Source organism: Ruditapes philippinarum, unplaced genomic scaffold, assembly GCF_026571515.1.
Source record: "Ruditapes philippinarum isolate M1 unplaced genomic scaffold, ASM2657151v2 ctg3184_1_1_1_1, whole genome shotgun sequence".
Taxonomy (NCBI): Eukaryota; Metazoa; Mollusca; class Bivalvia; order Venerida; family Veneridae; genus Ruditapes; species Ruditapes philippinarum.
In genome coordinates, this window is record NW_026855352.1 from 97554 (window position 1) to 115858 (window position 18305).

Consider the following 18305-nt stretch of genomic DNA (forward strand, 5'->3'; position numbering starts at 1 on the left):
TGACAAAATTGTAACATCCCTTTATTTAGTTTTCCTCGTTAAAATTGCTTTCCTCTTGATTATAATGATCATATTGGCCTTCATTATGTACATGTAAAAGTATGATCTGAGCTTATGTACATTTGGGAATCAACATAGCTAACTATATAATTAAGCATGTCTAACAGTGAAGTGTGTTCAGCCCGATGTATTACAAACAAATACAAACAAATTTGATGAAGCTGTTAATACAAACAAAATGTGTGAAATTGTCATTATTACATTGAAAATTTCAATTACAGTGTAATGTCAGGAGCATAAAATTAATTTCTTAAATTCTAACCAAGATCGCGGTAGGAAATCGCAAATCTGACACAAACTCTATGTAAAACCTTGTCCAATTTGTTCAACAAACAGACCTTACATAAGGCATTGATCCGTCAACGTTCACTACAAAAGACGGATCTGAATGACAGGTGAAAGCTTCTTTTCAAGCGTTGCAAGTCCTGGGGGCAAGATTAAGTTGACTAGGCAATCATCTCCCGTAGTCGGAATAAAAAAGAAACGGCTTAAATCCTTGAAGTGCACACAGAAGACCGATAAATTCCGATTAATACCTTGAAAGGAGAAATGTTTATTTTAGTTATGCTTATATGTGATCCCCATACACCAATTAAATGGACAGATTTATTTCGGTCAATTTAAATGTTACCATTTAATCAGATTTAACAAAATTATATCAGGACTATTTGGAAAGGTCGCAAAATCATAAATATCTTATAAAATTGTTCTTTTGAAATATTATACCATAGGAATCTATAAAGTCAATCTTGTTGACTTTGTTAATAATGTGGAGAAACCCCACTAGACTGACTGAAAATTTAACAACTTTCTTTATTCCAATTCATCTAAAAATAGTTTCATGAAAAGGGACATTATTGTGAAAGCTCTAATAAACAAAATAGAAGCCCCTGTTAAAGCCAAGTTGAATTCAACAAAGCAATTTCAAAAGAACCCCGTTTAGAATTATTTTGAAATTCTTTTTTATTGTTAATCATCTTGTACAGAAATTAAACGAACAGATAATTAGAACACTTCAAGCTACAAGAAATGTTTGTCTTTTATGACAGTGATTGGTCATGAACATTTACAATCATCTTGCTCGTTCATAACACTTTTGGAACAGAATGAACAAAATGATAATTAATTAACTTAAAAAACAAAATTTTTAATTTACAATTTAAAATATGAAATTTTTAGAAACTTAGAAAAATGTCAAGTTCAACCATTTAAAGCTAAAATTACAGCTGCATGAACCGTGGTCAATGAACTTCAACTATCATAAAAATGGCACCTGAACACCCATAATGAAAAGTAACATGCAGAAACAAAGATTACATGTATTTTAACAACTTTCGCATCAAACTACTTAAAAATGGCAATAAATTAACAAATGAATGTTAAAAATGAAAAAAATGGGATATTAATAAGGGACTAAAAAAGTAGGAAAAAATCGGCAAAGAAATTAAATTGAAGAGCATTTTGGCAAGTCTGGAATTCTTATGCGAAATTTAATTTGTCATAGGGAATAATGATACTAGGTGTTAACGTTATTAACCAGTATGTACATGAGGCTTTCGTGTTATCTATTTATACTAAACAGTTACTGGCTTTCATGGTGCGTACAAATCAGCAGTCTTATAATTAAATGAAAAGATTTGATAATGTCACAGTTAATGACTAAAGAAAGAGCTAAATTTTGAATTTCATGAACCCTATTCAAAATGAAAAATTTTGCAGGGAATTGCATTTGAACAAGTTCATGAATGTGCATGAACAACAAATGAGACTTTTTTCTTTCATGAACAATTCATGAATCGATATATTCATGAATGTTAACGAACATATATTCATGAACATGTTCATGAATATCTTGATTCATGAATTGTCCGTGAACGAAAAAAAGTCTCATTTGTTGTTCATGCACATTCATGAACTTGTCCATGAATATGTTCATGAACAGTTCATGAATAATTCATGGAATTCTCGCAGGGGAAGACATGTTTATTTAATGTTCCAACAGTGAATTACAAAACTAATGCCATACAATAGAATAACTCCAGAATTAAGAATATTTTCCATTTTCGGTTTAAACTGTAACTGTTACAGCTTTAAAAATAAACACAACAGATTGAACGGTAGAACACCTTAAAGCTACAACTGCAAAAGTTTGTTTGTACTTAAGTATTGGCTAAAAAAAACACATTTGCCCTGAGTTCCGGATAACTACAATGTACAATTACTAAGGAACAGAATAAATACAAATGAGTTATTTAGGGTTAAGTCTTAAAGCTGGATGAATAAATTTAAATTCCCCCAGGCATAATTATCATGTTATTAATTATTTTACATATTTACTATTAGAAATCTCTTAACAGAACGTAAGGTAAAAATACATTATTGTCAAGCCAATATACATGAACCTGCACTGAAGCCGGTCAATGCCAAATCATTGACAAGCCAATATACATGAAACTGCACTGAAGCCGTCATTAAATAAAATACATTATAAATAAATGATCATGTATTTAACGTATGTTCGAACATAAAACACATTCCAAAACCTCGTCATCAACCTACCATTAACTGCTTAACACAAGAGAATGTTAAAACGAACATGGAAATAAAATCAGGATCAAAGTGAAGGGGACGGAAAAAAGGGAGAAAAAATCGGAAATGAAAATCGCTAAACTATTGAATTGACTCATTTTGTATGCATGCCTGAGAATTGTGTGTGGATTGATTTTGTCGTAGTGGAGGACGTATAGATATCTAGCCGTTGTGGCGTTAATTATAACGGACAGTAATGACACTCGAGAGAACTCCGTGGTAATCATATAAATATAACAGTTACAGGCTTTCAATGGAGCAGTAACAAGTCCTGCAGCAAACTTTTATATATTATTATATATGATATAAGATTTGAAATAAATGTCAAAGTAACATGACTAAAAGCAACAGCAGCTAAATTAATTGCAATCAAATTCATTAACTTCATTTTTTGGTTACAAATTATAGGAAAAATCTGCAGGGAAAAAATTGAATATCTAACAATTATTTAGCTACATGTTAATGACTACAGAAACTTAGTATGAGATTGAGAACACACAACAACATTAAATTCAGTAAAAAGTTACTCAAATTAAAACCCTTGTATAATAGTTTATATAGTTTTAGATAAAAAAATCATAATTTAAATCTGAAAACTTCATAATTCAGGAACATTAAATTTAAGGTGTACACTGTTTATACACTTACACCGTATCACCTACAAATTGTTTCTTTGTGCTTGTATGTAAACAGTCGCTTTGTGCTGAAATTAACGCCAGCAGGGTGCCGAACAAGAATTTACTTGGTCAATCATATTTTAAGCATTTTAAGCGCACTTCAAAACATATTTCAATTAACTCAATGAAAAAAATACGCTAGAGCAAAAAAAGCTTTCACCGAACATATAAAAGACTTTCTAATCAATTTGAACGCCTATCAAGGCCCACATGCGTAAAATCAATTTTCGTACAAAATTGACAATCAAAATAAGAAGATTTTGTTAACTTGCTGATGTGAAGACAGCAGCTTCAAGCCTCGAGCTTAATTTCTGCTTTTCGCTGATATTTTCAATTTTCTGTTTTACGCAGGAAAGTGCTTTTAATGGCAAATTTCATCCTGTCATCCGAAGAAACCCCCGTATAAAATTGCTTCGCTAAGGTTTTTTTATATTTCCTGAAGTATTAAAACTAATTCTGCGTTTAATTTCTGTAAATGAAATGCACTGAATTTCAACTCTTTATTTTTTTAAAACGCAGAGGGACATGAAATCAGATTCGTATTTATTCATTCTAACAGGAAAAAAATGTACGAGTTTGATTGAAAGAACGAAGACAAAAAAATTCAGTAATCCGACCTCATGTAAACAGAATAGAATTATTCTTCATTACAAAACAGGTTGGTCAAATTCCTGCACAAGCACACGCGATATAAAAACTTAATACTTTAAGAATGGATATTACAATCCCGACCATTCTGAAATTTTCGTCAAATCAAATTGCTGATATAAAAAAGTTTTTTATAGAACATACGAGACTTTCATAATAAATTGCAACATATTAATTCACATTCATTTCAAAATAAAACAATTTATATCAATTAGACAGGAAACTCTCTGTAAACATTCCACTTTAATCTTTTTTAATTTTGAAAATTATCTTTCATTTTGAAAACTTTGAATTAATAATTTAATAAGAAAATATATATGTCTATATTATAAATACGATACATTCAGTACAAAGCAATAAAATACGATTGACCTTTATAAATGATTAAATACTTCAAATCTTTTTTTTTTCTTTTAATCTCTTAAACTATCATTTTCTTTTCAAATTCATTCAGCGAACCATTGAAATGCGAGTCGTCAATTACTAATAAATCTCGCACATGCATCAGGACCCTTATAGTATTTATAATGACAGTCAGTTGCCGTTGACAAAAATATTTTTTTGAAGAGAGTTGAATTACGCTTCATCAAACACATCAGCGATGATAAAGACATTTAAAATATTATCAAATTCTCGATCGCACTTTGTCGTTACAATAACAAATTCTTTATTGTATGCTCGGAATTCCTCATGCATTCACATGCGTACCCATTAAACGTAGCTATTAAATATACAGTAAATTTCTATTTACGTTACTTTGTATCTGCATCAATGCTGATGATTCAGAAATATTTAAAAGCGATAATAAAGGCTTGAAAAATTGCTTAGCAACATATTAGGTTTTTAAAAATGAGAAAAATTTTAATGTTAATATTATTGCTATCAGGACAGTGCGATCTTTAAGACCTCCAATTAAGCTGCAGTAAAACAATTACAAAATTGCCAAAATTATTCAGAAAAAGTCAAAATTTCTATTATACAGTCCTAAACTAAGCTAAAGTAAATCTCGTATCAACTTTAATGGACTCCATGAAAACAAAAGAGAACAAAATAAAATGTATATATAATTAATGTAAAAACAATTTATCAAAGCAACATGCCTCCAGCTTCATGCAAATTTTCTTTAAAATTTAAAAATTATTTAAAATTAAAAAATTCTGAAGTAAACAAAGAAAGTAATTTACACATTGAAAACGACACAAAAAAGAGGCCAAAATATGCAAATAGAGCCCCATAGAAGAAATATAGTAGAAATATATTGGTAAATACTTCAAAATCAGTCATTAATCGCACATAACATGTTAATTATTACATACATTTTTCACAAGTTTGTTTTTCTTGAAATATTTTGGCTCATCTGGAATTGCATGCAGTTATAATTAAGCAACAGTCACTTTACATAACATCATATCCACCTTCAACAACTGAAATTAAGGGCTTAAAAAAAACAACAATGAAAATATACAGTTATTACATTATCCTGCCCTTTTTTAATTGACATTTAAAAAGGCTGTAAACACTTGACATATTCATTATCATGACATCAGAATCCTGTTAGCCGAGTGCAGGTGGTGTTTGAATGGCCTTTGTGAAAAGTTTACATTTAATTTTTCAATCCCAAACATCAATATTTAGACTACTCCACTTCAAAATTCAATAACCTAAAACATTATATAGCTGTTATAATTGGGGTCATTGCCATTTTCAAACAACAAACATCATTTTCAAGAAAAAAGAAACAGTTAATGTTCTACATGAGATGAAATTAACAATTAAATGATGAAGATGAAAAAAACGTTAAACACTGTTGAAATTCTATGTTCTATAATTTATATAAGTGCTGTTTTCCATTATTTTTCATAAAACCTTTGGTTTTCACAGTCATGTATACAAAGTATTAAATTGTGGGGATATTTTTTTTATTTTTTTTTGCTTTTTTTTTCTTTGAAATGTTTTGGCATATGAGATGTGGAGGCATGTATCTTTAAAACAAACTTCCATTCAGTCTTAAAATAATTTGATAACTAAGTAACTACCTTACAAGTACTAGAACATCTTTTCAAGGTCTATAAATGCAATTCTACACATTGGCAGTTTTATTCCTAGAAATTTATTGTATTTTGGAAGTAATCCTACAACGTTGGCAAGACATCTTAATTAAAGACAATTCCACTCTGCTGTTCTTGGGGAACCTATTTTCTCGATTATTGTGTCACATGTAACGCTGTTACTGTAAACAGGCTACAAATTATTTATACTGTGACTGATTAACATTTCAACCTGGTATCTAAAGTCTATTCTTAACATAAGCAATAATATTTTCTTTCCAATGCACAAGCATGCAAGTGCTTAACTTGCATATACTGATGAAGGAATTTTCAATTAAAAATACGTCTCTTTTTTTCATAACCTTTTAAGTCGAGCAGATTATGTAATATTTTTGTATTTGTGTTGTTTATAAACACCTCTGAAATTGATCAGTCGAGTTCGTTCAATGGAATGGAAATATGCAAGTGAAAATAGGACGCTATCTCGGTCGCAACAAAATTTATGTCACCAAAGTTTATTCTTTCTAAAAATGTGAAATCATTTCAGGTAAAATTTAATGGGACGGTCGGTTATAGACACTGGCGACAAAGCTTCTCAGCGCATGCTGGGTCATTGATCTGATGCGTAAAAGCTAGCGATCTATCTTTGGTACTCTATGTCCGCCACATATTTAACAAAATACTAAACAAACACTTCAGTTACAGCCTACGAATATTTCATGTTGACATACCTCCTTCTCTTTGGAGATATATTTTTTAACGAGTGTCAGAATGGGACATATTTGATCATCATGAAAAAAAAAATTTAAACAATTTTAAAGAATAAAAGAGGAAACTATTGAAGAGCAATTTTAACTAAAGTTTTCATTGTTGAGCAACATTTTTCAAGTGAACGTCTGACAGAAACAAAGAAATACCAAATTTGTATTAATATACTCATGCTATAGTGCTTGTACTTTTATTTAACATAATGTCGTATTATTGAACAAAATGAATCATTGCAGAATGGGTGCTCCGAAAAGCATCTTCAACAGAGCATAAATACCACTATAAAACTTTTGAAAACTATCAGGAAAGGGGAAAATTCAGTACATGTGTGTGTATTCTAGGCATACGAGGGTCAATCCGCCTGTGGGGTCACAAAAAGCAGCTTTTACTGTCAATATGATATTGACCTCAGTGACCTCAGACTCCACTAAAGATGACCTTGACCTCACAAACCCTACCAAAGACTACAAGGACTAACTCTGTGTTACAGTCAATGAGAGAACAAGTAGAAAAATTTATTTTCAGCCCCAATGACCTTGACCCCATCTAAACAAGGAAACATTTATAATTATACTCCTTTCAAAACAAAACCCCTTGAACATGAAAAATTGCAATAGTCTTTCTGTAAGGAGCAGGTTTCCCTATCACTTTGCAAAGACAAAACCCAAAATAAAGGTTACCTTAAAGTACTGGATAAAGGAACAGTGTGACAAAAAATATTTAGAATGATTCACTGTTTACAAAAAAATGTCATAAAAAAGTAAAATCTTTCAACAGCTCCAATCAATGGAACCAGTCTGTTATGACAATGTGACAACAAGGAACCAGCCTATTTTGACACTATGACAGCCTGTTTACTCACACACAGTCTGTCAACAGGACATAGCAAGGCCAAAGGTTCATCTGCTGTTTATAATATAGATACATGTCATCTTGAGTTATATGTTATGAGGTAATTTTATATGTATATATTATAAGCTTATGCCAAGATTTAGGCTGGTGCTAACATAAACAACAATCAAATATTGTATAAATATTCCAGTCATATAATCTAAACAGAAACATTTGTCAGAATAATAAAATATAAGCCATTACAACATAAGCTTGATTTCAAATTACAATTTCAAACAACACTTATATATACAGTAAAAGAAATTTTTGTACAGTAAATGTGTAATACCTGACACATATACTTTAATCACTCATAAAAATATTCAGAGCTGAACTTATTAAACCATAATTAGAATTAATTTGAATGAATTATATACCAGTTTGTCGTAAGACAGTTTATTAATGTGCAACTTTTATGCAAACTAAGGTGCTAGGTCTGTGCTTAATTACTTCACTGTAATTGTCAGACTTATACATCAATGATGACTGATAGGACAAAAAATTAAACAGCAGAAGGAATCCAATTAATTTTCTTCATGACAAAATTACAGCAACAGAAGAACATGTTGGTAGTTAATTTTATTACACATGGTGACCATTCTAGCATTATTTCATGCATCATGATGCCTCCTCCTGTTTGGAGTGTCCTATGTGTTTTTTGTAAGCTTACTTGGATTCAAAAGAATGACTTCCTGGTCAAAATTGTCAGTGGTGTCCTGGAGAAAGAATCATTTAGTCAGTAACCTAGCTTCATAGTTATTCACAGTCATCCTTGACATTTGACCTTCAAATATGACCTTGACCTTGTAGCCATTGTAATAAGTTATGCAAATTTCATAATGTTTATCATCTCAGCTAGTCATGAATGGCACAGCTAAATAAAGTTACACATTATCATGTTTAAATTATTTCAGTTGAAACTCTATAAGTGATTTGGACAAGTATAAGCAGGAAAATTATGTCTATGACCTACTTTCAGATGTGCATACAAACCCCATAACATACCGCTTCTTCCAGAAAGAAATCAAAAATCTTGTTACAAAAAAAAATAAAAATATTACAGACACATGTTGCTAATCTTCAAATTATGTAAACAAGTACAAAAACATTTCAAAAACAAAAAACTTCAGAAAACATTTGGTTCAAATAAAATACAAGAGTAATTTCAACAACTTTATATAGCACCAATTTCTCTGATAAGAGTGAAAAAAACATCAGATAATCTCAGCAGTTTTCAGGAAAACCAATAAAATTTATAATTTACTGCCAGTCCCAAGCGTTTCTTCTCTTGTTGCGACTAACCTGGTTCCCAGCATGAAGCATGGAGTCGAATCTTTGATAAAAATCTTTTTTCTTCCTCAATATTCAGAGATTTCTGCATTATCATTATTTATAACAAGCAAATTTTATCTCTTTGAAAAAGCACACCAGTCATTGTTTATTTTTGTTTATTTTTTTTAAATTGAAAGATATTTCATGATGTGCTGCATGGTAATTTATTTACATTAATCCATGAAAATACACAAAATCCACCATAATCACAAAAATCCACTGTAATTATCTCACTTTATAAACCTTATGGCACATGAGATGCTTTGATCTTAGAAGAAAAAAACTTTTAGATGCAAGAATTTACATAACCTGATACCATGACTATGATGAAAGCAAATTACATAACAAAACTGTGGTAATCATGCATTCAATGTTCTTTTCAAAATTCATTTCAAATGTAAGACAAAACCAATAACCCATAACCTTCTAACTTTTTCATAATGGATTTGCCCGTCTTTGAATTCGAACAGTCCATTACAAAAATTCAGCAATTTCATTGTCAAAATACAAAGATTGGGCTATGTAACACCGCACTTTTGGGTCCAACACACTTTAGGGTCCAATTTTGACCCTTTGTCAACCCCAAACTGCAGTGATACAGAGCTACAAACAGTATCAATCCAAGTCCAAAACTTACAAATGTTAAACTTAAAACATTATTTAAGACTTACCCCTGAATTTGTTGCGTCTATAGGATTTGCTGGTACAACTTTTGTTGTCCAATTTAAAGCTCCTGTAACTTTTGTTGTGTCAAGTAATACCACATCTGAAAACAGATCAGAAAAGACAAAACATTAAGTTGTAATAATTGATGATCAAAGGGAAGACATTTATAAACTTTAAAATATATTAACATTATATGATATATTTTAAAATACTGTATTGACATCGTATTTTATCTTTTACTTTTAATCATAGGAAAGACGTATTATAAATGTGTCTGCCACTGGGCACTGTCGTATTTTGCACAGTTACATAGGTGTATCATTTTTTATAAGTACGTACAATATGATACTAGCTGACTATTTTTGAGTACAATATGATATTAGTTGAATCACTTTTGAGTACAGTATGATATTTGTTGAATCATTTTTGAGTACCATATTTTGGTATTTGTTAAATCATCTTTGAGTACAATATGGTATAAGTTAAATCATTTTTAAGTAACCATTTTTTTGACTACAATTTAAATGTGACTGCCTCATACAATACAATACTGATAACATCCTTTTTTAGTACAATACGGTATTTGATGTATCATCTTAAGGTACAATTATATAATGATCTTAATTGCTTATATTTTTAGTACAATATAATGTTGATAGCATTGTAACTTTTGAGTACAATATGGAGCTAGATTTTTCTTGTCCTTAGGGTCAATTCCACTTTAAACCGGTACTCAGGGAGGTGCAGGCTCCTTCTTTATTTTGGTTATAGCTCTCTCAAGGGATTGCCCTATTTAAGTTTTTTTACTACTGACTATTAAGATAATAATATCATTTTTTATGACACATGCAGTAGACACGTTTCATCACTATTTTCATAAAATCTAAGGACTTTGGTAGTTTTTAGATAAGTTAAAATACAGTACATTGAAACATATTAATAGTTTCTGTCTGTTCTCCCTGAATACCTATCAACGTTTATCATCACCGAAAACAATAAAAGAAAATTTATCTCATGAAGAGGTACTCATTTGTCTACGGGGTCAGGCTTGAAGAAAATTGCCATTGATTTCTCTACATGTAACAATGTTTATTTATGCCCTGGACTTTCCATTAGGATATGCACGCGCTGACGATTCATGGATTCGTAAATAATTCTGCCTGATAATCAATTGAAATTATCCGCTATAGCGATATTTTATGGGAACCCTATTGAACTCTTCCTTTACTAATGAAAAGCTACACTAATTGTCGGAATCTTCACGTAAACTAAATGCGTTTTATGTGTATCATTATGTCTCCAGTTGGCAATAAGCTGCGTTGATACGTAGTACAATTACATATCACACTTTTGTTCTATCCTTCATCTACGCTTTACATCTTTTACTACAGCACTTTCGGTTCAATTCAAATTTCATTAATGAACTCCTATTTAAAATCACAGGCACACGTCAAATTAGGTCAAATTAGACTATGCCGAGAGATTCATTAAGGGAAATTCGCAAAAGTTGACTAACACAACATTGGAAAGTAAGCATTCCGAGTAAAATGATTTACCGCTGTCAAATCAGTACTATTTCTTTATTCTCCACTAAGAAAATCAATTTTTGTATTGGTATAATTTTCATGTCTAAATTTATTTCAGTCCATATTGTATTAATCTGAATGACAAAAATCTAGTATTCTTTCTTCTAAATTGTAAATTATTTATTATATCCGATGATTTACAAGAAGAAAATGTTGTACAAAAAATTGACTTAACATTATTTTCTTTGTAAAGCCAGGTGCATTATTAAATGATGATACAAAAACCCAGTTTTCATTTTTATAAAATTCTTCTAAAAATAAAACATACATAAACTTCAGTCACTTTTGGTCTAACAAAATATTTTAAATGTATTTTTTTACACATTTAATTTGCAACAGGTTTTCAAAAGTTGAAACTCTAGTGCATGTGAGCACAAATAAATCTGTCATGGTTTATTGCCCTGTTTATTGCACCTCATTGTGATTTACAACCGAAGGTAAAAACACTAGAGTGGGGGTATAAAACTTTTGAGGGAGAAATTTTCACACTTATCTAAAAACAATATATTTACATGAAGTAGCAATTGGCGATCATTTATCACCAATAAGAAAACGCTTGCAATCTATGTAAAGAAACACTTGAAATATTGCCTGCTTTTTCAGGTATATTTCCATTACTTGACGAATCAAAATTATACCCTTGAAAATTTCTCCTAAAAACTTTTCCCATACTTATTTTTCCTGCAATTCTAAAAATAGACATGAAATCACACTTTAAATGCCATATAATTGCCCTGTAAATTAAAGTTTAAATGAAAATTTTAAAACAAAAAACCAATACACAATAATCGTCTGTACTGCATGACCAAATGACATCAATTACACTTTCAGGTTAGTTTTTGTCCCAGGCTGTCTCAAATTATAAATGTCAACCATTCAAATGAAAACAGAAAAAAAAAGAATACACAACTTGGCAAGCACTATAAAATGTCTGTTTCACAATCTCAAGGGTCAAATGTTCTCTTTGTTACAATATTGGAATTTAACTGGTTTCTAAATTTTCAAATTATTCTAAAACTTCTTGCCAAAAAAAAGGAGAATGTAACAGTGCATTTGGGACATGTTAAAGTCTCAAATACCAATGGAATTTCAACAAAATTTTCGCAATACAAGAACCTCCATTGATTTCAATGAAGCACTAACTACAGACATTACAGGGCAGTCAAAGAATGTTAGGTCAGAAAACTAGACAGCAATTTGGGCTATAGTGGTTGCCAATATCTACTAGCCCAAGTACGTAATTTTACCAGCCCAAAATTGTAATAGACTTTTCAAGTGGAATGTGAAGTTAAGAATAATAATTAATACAGTCAATTCATAAAGTTAAATATCAAGGGAGAACAAATGAGTCAGGACAGTTCAATTTGAAATTCAATCATTAATACAGTGATTAGCAGGCCAGTCAAGCTACTTGGAAAATTTTATGGGCCCGACCCAAATTCTACTTGCCCTTGGCAAAAAGCCTTTAACACTGTACGTCATTTTTATCAGAATATGCAGACTGAACATTTGCATAACATTTAGCCTTTTAGGTTTATTATTTTACGCCAAGTTAAAAATGGGCAAATATTCATTGATATCCAATCACAATACCTGACACAGTCAACATGCAGTCTCAGACTCTTTGATTGCAGTTTCTTGGAAACTGTAATTTATCCACAATCTTTAATAACTAATTGTTTAAGTGCCTACTAAAATTTCTATATTCTATAAATAAAAGCTCATTAGTAAAAAGAGATCTGAGATAAAATATAATTATGCTAGCTGCATATATACCGGTACAAATAAAACCATAATTTCTTTTTTAAAATAATTTTCGTGTGTTTCTCTTGCCTTTAATTCTTTTTGTTTTTTAATGTAAAATATAATGTATGTTTACTGTGAATTTTAATTAATCATTCCTGAATTCCCCCATATAAATTCATGTGTTGTGTCAGTACCTGGAGCTCCCTAAGGTTTAAACAAAATCCTTAAATCTTTAAAACAAATTTACCTAAGGCCACAATAAAAACAATTTCGCCCCAATCTGAAGAAATTCAAATAATTTTTCAAATACTAAGCAAACAAGTTCTTCATGCAATACAAACAAGAACTGAATAAATCAAGAGTTTTTTTTTCTCATAGTTTCTTTACATGCAACTAGACAAACCATTTTTGACAGATCTTTTATCGCTTGATGTTATATCAAATTCCCCAACAACAAGAGACATAGTGTTCATTTGAAAAGCCACAGACATAACTTTCTGTCAAACATTTTCTTAAATTTCACCATCATCTTAACATCACGAGAAGTCGTGCAAAATGCATAACCCTCCTTTCTTTTAAAATCACCACAGCAATAAATAAACATCATGTTTCAAAGTGACTTAATAATATACTTCTATTTAACCATGTTGATATGTTATGTAACTTATGTTTCTCATAATTGTTTATTATAATTTAACCTCTAGATTGATTCTATCCATCAAACCAGTGGCCAGACAAAGATCAACCAGTATTCAGGAACCAGTCAGCAAATTCAGGAACCAGTCAGCTCATTCAGAAACCAGTCAGCAAATTCAGGAACCCAGTCAGCAACATTCAGGAACCACAGTCAGCACATTTAGGAACCAGTCAGCAAATTCAGGAACCAGTCAGCAAATTCAGGAACCAGTCAGCACATTCAGGAAGCAGTCAGCACATTTAGGAACCACATTCAGCAAATTCAGGAACTAGTCAGCACATTCAGGAACCAGTCAGCAAATTCAGGAACAAGTCAGGAGTTCAGAAAGTGATCAGGAAATTTAGGAACCGGGATCAGAAAATTCAGGAACCAGTCACAAGTCTTTGGAATATAACAAGAAACCATCAACAAATGGCAATCGATTCCAGTTTTTCTTAATTTCTGAGTATTTAAAAGCTAACAAATGAAATTTACTATCTTTACAATCATACATGATTAAGATTTTTTTTCCATATAAGTTGGCTCTCTTTGCCACAAGGCACGACTTACAGTCTGCCCTTACAATCTAATTACGGGACTTAGACATCAGCTTGTTCATAAGCACATTAGAATATTGCCGTTAAATTGAATTGTATTTGTCTGGTAACAAACTATTTTCAGTCATTATCACAGCATCTTGGAGAAAAACATTAATCTAATAGATTCCTTCCCCATCATACATCTTGGACAAGGATGCAAAAATCCTCAGCTTTCTGCTTTGCAAAATGCAAGTATTGCTTTATTGACCTTTCAATTTATGCACCATTCTTCTCATGTAAGACATTTAGTAGTTCTCTCTCAGTCTGTATGTGACATCTATAAAAGATTTGGAAATTTCAGACCTGGATTCGAACATTTTAATGCTTCAATACTCATGCAGCCATAAGTTGCTATCTTATGAGGATAATTTAAACTTACTCAGGCAACTGGTGGCCAAGTGGTCTTTTAAAGAGGTAACCAAGAGATTGTGAGTTCAAGCAATTTCTCTGACATCAACAAAATTAATAATTTCAAGTAAGTAGGTTGGGAGGTTCAATACAGGCTTTAAGGAGAAAGAAAGGTAACCTGGGTTCTCTTTCTTAAGACAACACATCTTTTTCTTAATATAAAAAATTACAGGACTTTTGCATCAATAAAACAGACATTCATGGACATGTATTTCTGTATTTCTAATAGACTGTCACATAATTCTCCATTAAGTCACAATCATGAAGTCCTAGATGCTTTAACTCGGTCCGAAACAGACAAAATAAATTTCCGTACCAGAAAAAGCTTCCATTAATCGGATAGTGAGAAAAGAACCAGCCATAAACATTCTGAAAAAAATTACGTTCTCATCGTCAAGCTTTTACAGTGAGTAATAAAAACAGCACGCGGCAATTTGACGGAGAAAAAAATTACATCATTAGCCTGTTACATGAATTGCTTTCATGGGGGACAATAAAACCTGAGTGGTTCTTTAAATGAAACGGGCTTTTTCTAGCTTTTTTTCTATGTTCTCCGTACTTTATCTCTTTGATAAAATCAACTGTAGCATGTAAACATTGAAGTCAAGCGATTTTAAAACAAGAGCAGTAACTCTGTTCTGACTGTTGTTAACACCGGCGCTCAACTGCTTTATCGTAACATCTTTACGATTGGGCCATTTTACAGAACTAAAGATTATGTCAACTGACAACAAGAGCACGTTTCGTGCACACGGTGACTAATCTTTAATTTATAAACTATCATAAAGCTTGGTTTTAAGCGATTTTTTTTTCTTGGATTGTTTTTTCAAATTTTTTTTCAAATGAATATTAAAACGAAAATAAGTTAAATCTGAAGAAATTTTACAGCAATTTAAAATCCAGAGTGGAATAATCGCCCATTCTCAATAAAATAAAGCATTTGAGGTTGAAAAATATTAAAAATTTGATGTTGTCATTGTGTCATTTTTTATCGCTGAAGTAAAAGTTTAGGGTATTTTGCAAGTTTGCCAGAAATATTTTGAACAAGAAACTATGATATAACAGGATGGCATTTATTTCGGTAATGACACTGTATTTCTTCGGTAACGTATATTTCAGATCTAATAATGTAACATATTGGCTGCATATTAATAACAAATGTCTGTAAAATATATCAAAATCTGTAAATTCTCTATCTAGAGGGACTTTCTAACCCAGGAAAATTCAAAGAAGTTGGGTACCTTGCTGATTTTCAGTCAATTTCTTCAAAGTTAAATATTCGTAGAAAGCAAAAATAGTCAATTTTGGAAATGATTATTTTATGTCTTCATTCAAAGGATATATATCATATATAATATATGAGAGGTCGAATGCATACACAAATTTTGTATTAGCATTTTTTTTCAAAACATTCAACTTTCCACTTTCTAAATATTTGAAAAATTTTGTACTAAGCAGTTCGATATTTATCCCCATATAGGATGTCACGTATGTTTCATTTTATTCAAATGCAAGTAAAGGTTGAGAAAACAATTTTATTTTTTGTAAAATAATTTATATTTATGGATATTATATTAACATTATTATATATAGAATGAAATACGGCCAGTAAGCTCTTTGCAGAAACGAAATAGTTGTTGCTGAGAACATCAATATCTTGTAATATATTTTTAACATTTCTGCTGGTACATCAACATATTATTATCATATCTTTCCTTTGTAAAAACAATTTTGTATCTTCTTACATCTTATACAAGGTAACCGTTACTAACAGGCATGCTAATCCCAACTTTATCTTTAATTTTCAAAAATTGTTGAATTGTAAGTTGGAGTAACGTATGTTTCACACTCGCTCATTTATGAACTTTATCACGGAATTTAAACTTACATGTAAAATCGACTTTTTTATTTAGGAATCAAATGCACAACATTCCATTGTCATAAAAATGCGATTTTATGTTTTTATATATGCATGTGTAAACAATATAAAGTCTGTTTGATAAAAGTAACGTTTGTTTCACTGTGGTTACTTAAACAAGTAAAAACACGACCAAAGTTAACAAAATTTACTTACAAATGTCAAATAGAAGTTCATGTTGATGTAATATGTGCTTTCTGACTTCAATTTCCCTTTTGATAAACTTACTTTAAAAAGTTGATAACGTATGTTTCTGTAACGTATGTTTCATTTTTACATTGAAAGTGGGTTAAAAATGACGCAAGACCGTTTAAGCCGCCATAATTTGTGGTTAATATATCAGAGTTACACACATATTAATTTTCTTTCTTGTTTGGATTCTTCTTTGAATGGATTAGCTCTTAAATAATGGTAACGTATGTTTCTTTTTAAAGTGCTGTTGAAAAGATTTGAATAAAAAATGAAAATTTCCGAAAATAGAATGATATTTGAGAGGCTGCAAGCTTTTTTTTACTTATAATTATATATATGCTGTATTATTAAGCATGCATCGATTCAATTATGTAATTTGGGTTTCACTTCTTATTGTTTTAGGTTTGTCACTATTTATTTATATGCATTTGGCGACATTTGATCATCCATTATACCAATGAGATTTTAACAGTCAAATATAATGTTTACCAATAATCAAAGTGCATATACACACAGCAATGACTAATTGCACATGTTTCGTTTATTCTTGAACTTATTTTTCTGAAACACAATTTCTAAGTTGAAAATTCTAGGTGGCGACAGTAACGTATGTTACATTTTAGGGCATTAATGGTACCTATAAAAGAAAAATAACAGATAGAAATGTAAAACTGAGAGTGTCCCTATTAGACAAAGTGGCAGCCACCTTTCTAACGACATTTTGACCTCAAGAAAAACCTTCGTATAAGAGCTACCCAGTGGAACATCAAATGCCGTGTTTTATTGAGAATGAGCGTAATACTTTATGCTTTATGCGTTCCATAAATTCTGTGAAACAAACATGGAAATTACCTCGGTTTTTGTGCATATCATATTATTTATATTCGCATTTATATTTAATGGCTCCCTATAAACTCTCTAAATAAAGCTTTTAAAACAATTCCATGGAGATAATTAATTCTGTACAGATCAGAGAAACAGTCATATAAAATGATCAGCCTCCGACAAACTGGCTCCGAATTATAGACGTCTTCCATTGGTTATTAAATCCTAATACAACTGTAGTTTCTGACTGCCACAACTTGTTTCAAGAACATTAACTTCTTCACTTGATCTGACAGTCTAATTCATTTAATTTATCAATGGTTTTTTTTTCCTACTCTAATTTGCTAGAATATGTGTAAAATCGTTTTTTTTTTTAACCTAAATAATTGTTGTCTGTAATTTTTTTTTATGACATTATAACCCATCATGTGAACTTGATATAAAGATTCAATTTACATTTTCTGATGAAGATTCCAGTCGAAGACTTGTTAAATAAGACCTTATCTTATATTTATGATGACATAAACATAAAGCTTACAAAAAAAAAAATTATTTCATATCTTTACATCTTCAAAATGGATATTAATTTATTTCTCTGCACTTACTAGGCTCGATTGCTTAAGAAATACGATCGCTTTAATGGCTGCTATTACTCGCAATTACATGATCAATTTTT

The 18305-nt window shown here is 30.7% G+C and overlaps 1 protein-coding gene across 3 annotated transcripts in view; it reads right to left on the minus strand.

Annotated features, from left to right (window-relative positions):
* The window catches only part of LOC132743038 (ephrin type-B receptor 1-B-like), a 110577-nt gene that overhangs the window by 67802 nt on the left and 24470 nt on the right, over window positions 1-18305 (minus strand). For all 3 annotated transcript variants that reach the window (XM_060731552.1, XM_060731550.1, XM_060731553.1), the window contains exon 2: window positions 9685-9779. In XM_060731552.1, coding sequence (XP_060587535.1) covers window positions 9685-9779 — 95 coding nt within the window. The remainder of the gene's footprint in view (window positions 1-9684; window positions 9780-18305) is intronic.